This window comes from Monocercomonoides exilis (genome assembly GCF_001643675.1).
Source record: "Monocercomonoides exilis strain PA203 chromosome Unknown scaffold55-566112, whole genome shotgun sequence".
NCBI lineage: Eukaryota > Preaxostyla > Oxymonadida > Polymastigidae > Monocercomonoides > Monocercomonoides exilis.
Window position 1 is genome coordinate 528,210 of NW_027150600.1, and position 5,875 is coordinate 534,084.

The window sequence follows — 5,875 nt, forward strand, 5'->3', positions numbered from 1 at the left end:
TCAAAGTATCATCCCTGTTGAGAATGCGACTGACTCCTTGGTTGCTCCCATCTTCTTATTCATCAGCAGCTCGGGTGCCTTCCATCTCAGGCACTCTTTTTTGAAACTATCTTCATCCTCAAATGCTGATGAGGGAAGAGAGACGCCATCATCATTACTGGTTGAAGTCACAACAGTTGATGATGAGATGGAGGACGAATCTGAATCATCATCAGAAGAACAATCTGAGTGCATCGCAATGCAGATCACCATATGTTCTGAGAATAGCGCAATGTCTGGACTCAGATTGGCCAATGACTGAAGTGGGTTTTCCATCTCATCAAATGAATGAAGCGCAAGATTAGCCACCCAGAACAGGATCTGAGCAGCTGTTTGTTCTCTTTCTCTCAAACTGCACACTGTATAATCCTTCATCTCATATCTTGCAATAAGTTTTTTAAGCTGTGTATCTATTTGGTCCAAAGATACAATCACCTGTTGTCAAATGCTTTCTGCATCTTTTCAAAAGCTAATGTTTCACACCAAAAGAATTTCTAATTCGTTTTAGCCATTTGTTCAAAAATGATTGTTTTGAAAAAAAAAACAACTAAAAGAATAATGACATATAATAGAACATACATGATAAATACAATTTCAACGCAAATAATAACTTGTTTTTGATTCACACTCCATTTTCAATCAAGAAAATGATTATTCAAATTGTTGTTCATTATTAACGAATAATGAATAGCATTAATCACCAATAAAAGTGTTGTGAAAAATTGTTTGGAAAACACACAATGAAAATAACGAATCCGTCTCGTATCATTAAAAATATGAATTGTTAATTAAAAATCAATATCCCTTTAATTTTAAAAATGAATAAAGCTATTTTGGTTTGGGAAAAAAAGCAAAAAATGAGAAATGTACTTTGCTTATGTTGAATATCAAACTGGTGCATAATCGTTTTTGGATATATTATTATTTATTTCATAAAAAATAATAACGGGAAGATCTCTGATTTTTCAAAAAGATTATGCCATATATATAAAAGAAAAAAAAAAAAAAAACAATTTAGAAACAAAATGAGTGATTATTTTTAAAAACATAACTTTTTTCGGGGTGTTGATTTTTCAAAGGTTGTTAGTCATTAAATAGAGATTTCGTTTTTTATTGATAAATTTAATGAAAACCATTTCAAAAGCAAATGCTTATGCTGAAATGAAGATGAAAATATTTTTTATTTGTATTCTTACATCTCAATATTTTTTTGTAAATTTTCAATTTAAAATCTCGAACAATAATTTTTTAATGAAAATGCCTGAAATCATATATTTTGTCCCATATATCCATAAATTTGATAAAAATAAAAATTTCAGTTTTGGAATATGAAAAGGTTTTATTCGATTGGATAATTTTTTAATTGTTAATTCATGAAGTCATCGAAGTTTGTTTCGATTGCTTTTCATAAACGAATTGAGATTTGTTGATGAATCAATATTTTATTTGAATTAAATTTTTCATTGTGCAGAATGTGTCTATCTAGTATATTCACAGAGAACGAGGCAAAAATATTTCAATGAAAAAAACAAAAAAAAAAACACAGAAAAAAAGAGCTTTGGAAGGTTTCGAATTCCCGACCTTTGACCAACTGAAAATCAATGGTCGAGGTGGCAAACGCTTGCGCCACTCGATCCAAAGCCCAACCTTACTTTCTTATGACTCATCTTAAACATGGCTTAACCCTAACCCAAAAAATCCAAAAAATATCAAGTTTTTTTGAGTGCTAACCCTTAAAAGAAAATTGGGGACATAACCCTAAGCCCAATATCTGTTACGCTAACCCTAAAACCTAAACCAATCTTTAAATACAGTGATTATTTTGGAATTTTAACCCTAAAAATAAAAAAATACTGGGTCTGATCAAATCTACCCCGTTCTCTGTGAATATGCAGTCTATCTTTTAAATTTTTTTAAAGATTTACAAGTTTGCATCGAATTCACATCACCTTTCGAAAAAACTTTTCAATTTTGGGCAGTTAAACAGACATATTTGAGGAGAAGAGATTCTTCAGATGAATGTTGTGAAATACCACAGAGAGAAGATAATTATGTATTCTACGAATGAAAACGCAACAGATAGCAAGCGATGTGGTGAATTCATTTTGCATTGTCAATAATTGAATCAAGAAGTATTTCATATAATTCGTTTATCTTATTCTCAGCTGTTCGTATAAGGAAACAGACATGAAAGGTAAATAAGAAGCAATAAATGAAATTATTCGTTCATTGCAATCTCAATCAGCTTTATTTGTGCATCTGAACTCAACAGTTACTGATGCGAAAAGTTTTATCGCAACTTTAGGATATGTTCAGATTGAGAGATTGAAATTCAACTTTTAGCAATTCTTTTCATATTCTGGAAGTTCAATTATTCATGAAGCAAGTGGCCAGCTTTCTCTTTCATTTGTTGATTTTTCATCTGTTGGCCAATCAGAAAACATTGAAGCTGTTGTTCTGAATTCAACATTGTAAAACATTGAAAAATGAATTCTTCATGTTGATAACTGCTCGGTGTCTCTCCTTTCATTCCAGAAGCCTTCTTTTCTGTTAAATGGAGATGAGATTAATATCATAAATATGAAGTTTAAACACATTGAATCAATGGCAAATGTGTTTAATATTACTGACTGCAAAGAAGTTGTATTCAATGGAATATCTGCAGATGGAGTGAAATTGTCTGAAGGTTGCATCATTCAGATTGGCGGCTCAACTTCGGGAACAATTTCTATTGAAATCTCCCCATTCAACAACTGCTAAATGAATACAAAAGGAGCCTCTTCTATTTTTGCTTCTCCCCCTCCCTCTTTTTAACCTTCGCATTTTTCAACTTCTTCAACTTCTTTTCGCACTCTTTGTTCAGAAATATGAAAAAAGATAAATGTTGTATTCTCAGTGTTAACAACATATTTGTTTTTTTCAAAAGGTTTTTGAAAGGAAATGAATGCAACGAGAAACAAAAGAAAGATGATGAAGAAAATGAAGAAGATGAAGAAGATGAAGAAGATGAAGAAGATGAAGAAAGGAATTAAAAGAAAACGTCAATGATGAAAATGTCATCTGGAAAATCTGAGTGTCGATAACATCCACTGCATACTCAAAGAACAGCAGCTTGTGTTGTTGCCATCGCTTTCTAACTCGGAGACTTCTCGTGCTGTAATGAATAAGTTAAAGAAGAAGATAATAATGAAGCATGACAAGGCATTCACTCCTCCTCCCTTCTTGTGCCATGCTTTTGAGTCTTGAAACAAAACCACTCACTGTTAGTCTCACAGCAGCTGCCCAAAGCAGATCGTCACTTTTTCATTGTTCTTTCCCAGCTGTAGCCCCACCATCCTGAACATCACCCTCTGCACTTCTTTCTTCACCACCGTCAACTGCATAGACTCCACTGAAATCAATCACACTCGGCCGTCTAGCACTATCTTCAGCAGCTTTAGATGCCGGCTCGCAGTCTTCACAATTTCGCTGTTCTCCGATTGTGAAAGAGGCTCTCATCGAAAAGCAGCATCACACACATCTGGATGCATGAGGCACAGTATGAAGAAGTCTTTGCTCTAAAACGCCTCCAGCACCTACGCAAGCAACTGCAGACAACAACCAGATAGTATGTACGCACCCCGGAAGATCCGCAACGACAGCGCCTGTGGCGTCTGCGGGGGGCACACACAAAAGAGATTCCATCTCTGAATTTGTGATGCACCTGATATTGTAGACGAAGACAAATACGAAGACGAAGAAATCAAGGTCTCGCTAGAACATATGGCATCGTACAGCGCCATTATCGCCTTCTTTATTCATCTTTTTTTTATGCCCAGTAATTATTCAGCAGAATCTCCAGAAACACATACGCATCGATCTCTCCCTTCTCCGGCTGCAGCCCCTCAAACTTCCCAAAAAACATCTATATCTTCTTCTCAGACGCCCCTTCAAGCACCGTGTTGAAAAACAAGAAGAACTATAGCTTGTCTTTATTGAACTTCCCTGGCACACACTTCCAAACAGCCGCACATCTGCAAAGTCCTTCCGAAACAGCTCCACTCCGTACACCATCACCCACCGCGCCGCCTCGCTCTTCTTCTGCACCGCGTGCTTCAACTCCAGCCACATGCACACAAAGTCCCCAAACCCCTGCCCACCCGACACTGCCTACGCCCAGTTCTGCTGTGATATTGTCAACTCACATCTCCAAATTCGTCGACAGCGTTCACACCAGAGACAGCTTCAGCCCCGTCTTCAGCAGGATCAGCATCCACTCCACCGGCATAGACGACCGTCGCGTGGGCGGCATCCGAAACATACGCACCGTTTCGTAAGCTGCCTGCCCCTGCGACTCAGAGACCGTTCTTATCAGCGATTCCATCACCTTAAACACAACCGGTGAAGACGCAGCATCATCAAAAGATGAGCCTGACTCAGATCCACCTGACGAACACACAAGCCACTCCGACTCTTCCTTGTCTCTGCTGTCTGTTGTCTGTTGTCTGCTCAAGAAGCATATTCAGACGCTGGCTGCAGTCGCTCACCCACCCCTGCCCCTTCTACTGTCACAGGCACACGGTCCTCCCGCTCTCTCTTGGGATCATTGTGCAGCAACAGTCAAATACCATACAACTCCTCTTATCTCTTTCTTCTGCCTTTTCACGCTCCTCCGCTTCCTCTCATTCTCAGCCTCCGCTTCTATTCCTCCTCCTTTTCATCCTCGCCCCATCCCTCTCACTTTCCCATTTCTCCTGTGCTCCTCCTTTTCTGACCCCACCAATCTACCCCCGCAGCATCTTCTCTTTCAGCTTCTTCGCCTTTTCAGTCAGCTGCTCTTCTGCCTCTTCATGTTTCGCCTTCATTTTCTTCTGCTCCCACTTCTATTGAACAGCGCATTCTGCATGTGTATCGTCTTTTCCTGCACTTTCGACAGCACCATTCTTTTCGTATCTTTCGTTGATCCCAGATCTCGCTCCCTCACTTCCACCTCAGCCGAAACTCTTTCCACCCACCGTTGTCTTCTTCCAACAACACTCATCCTACTCCCAACTTTCACTTCAGCCACCTTCACACACACGTTTGGTTATATCTTAGCAACGCGGCAATTTTTGACGATTGCTTCAAGCTTCACATGATTCTTTTAACACAGCTCATAAGGCAGAATCAACAAAGAAGAAAACGGAATCATCCCTCTTTCCGCTGAGGCCAATGAAGAAGGCGTAGCAAGCGTAATAATTAATTCATCAGTTTCCGCTTGTCATCCACACTCACCACTCCACTCTGCTGCTTCTGTTGCTTCTTAACGTTCTCAGTCCCCACATCAATCAGCTCTGCCTTCTCCTTCATGGCCACCAGCTGCTCATGCAGATCCTTAACTTTCTTCACCTCTGCAATGTTCTTCTCACTCATCTGCAGAATCTTCCTCTAATTCATCCTTTGATCTTGTCCTTCTCCTGCAGCTGCTCCGTCAGTTCACTCGCAGGCTTCGATATCCGCTCTTCGTATCGGATCTTCTGCAGCAGCATGACGAACTTCACAAACTTCTTCTCCACCACCTGCTTCGCCTTCTCATGTTTTTCCTTTATATTTTACTCCTTCTTCTTCTTCCTCTTTTGGTACCTCCTCATTTTCACATTCTTCTCCTTTCTCTTCTTCTCCATTTAATTCTTCTTCTTCTTCTTCTAATTTAACTTATTCTTTCACTTCTCATTCTTCCTCTTCTTCTTCTTCCTCCTCCTCCTCCTCCTCTTCTTCTTCTTCTTCTTCTCTTTCTCCTTCTTCAAATTCTTCTTCTTCTTATTCGAATTTATATTCTTCTCATCCTTTTGCAACCATTTCATTAGTTTACACATCA

At 38.8% G+C, this 5,875-nt stretch overlaps 2 protein-coding genes across 2 annotated transcripts; both read right to left on the minus strand.

Moving 5' to 3' along the window:
• Positions 1 to 414, minus strand: MONOS_18244 (uncharacterized protein; the record flags this gene model as incomplete). Its single annotated transcript, XM_067871245.1, has 1 exon — positions 1 to 414. One exon carries the CDS (start codon positions 412 to 414, stop codon positions 1 to 3), a length of 414 nt encoding a protein of 137 aa, XP_067720292.1.
• Positions 415 to 3,342: 2,928 nt separating this feature from the next.
• Positions 3,343 to 5,430, minus strand: MONOS_13709 (uncharacterized protein; the record flags this gene model as incomplete). Its single annotated transcript, XM_067866436.1, has 5 exons — positions 3,343 to 3,494; positions 3,558 to 3,742; positions 4,043 to 4,188; positions 4,253 to 4,509; positions 5,289 to 5,430. The coding sequence occupies 5 exons, from the start codon at positions 5,428 to 5,430 to the stop codon at positions 3,343 to 3,345; spliced, it is 882 nt and encodes a 293-aa protein (XP_067720293.1).
• Between the last annotated feature and the right edge of the window lie 445 nt (positions 5,431 to 5,875).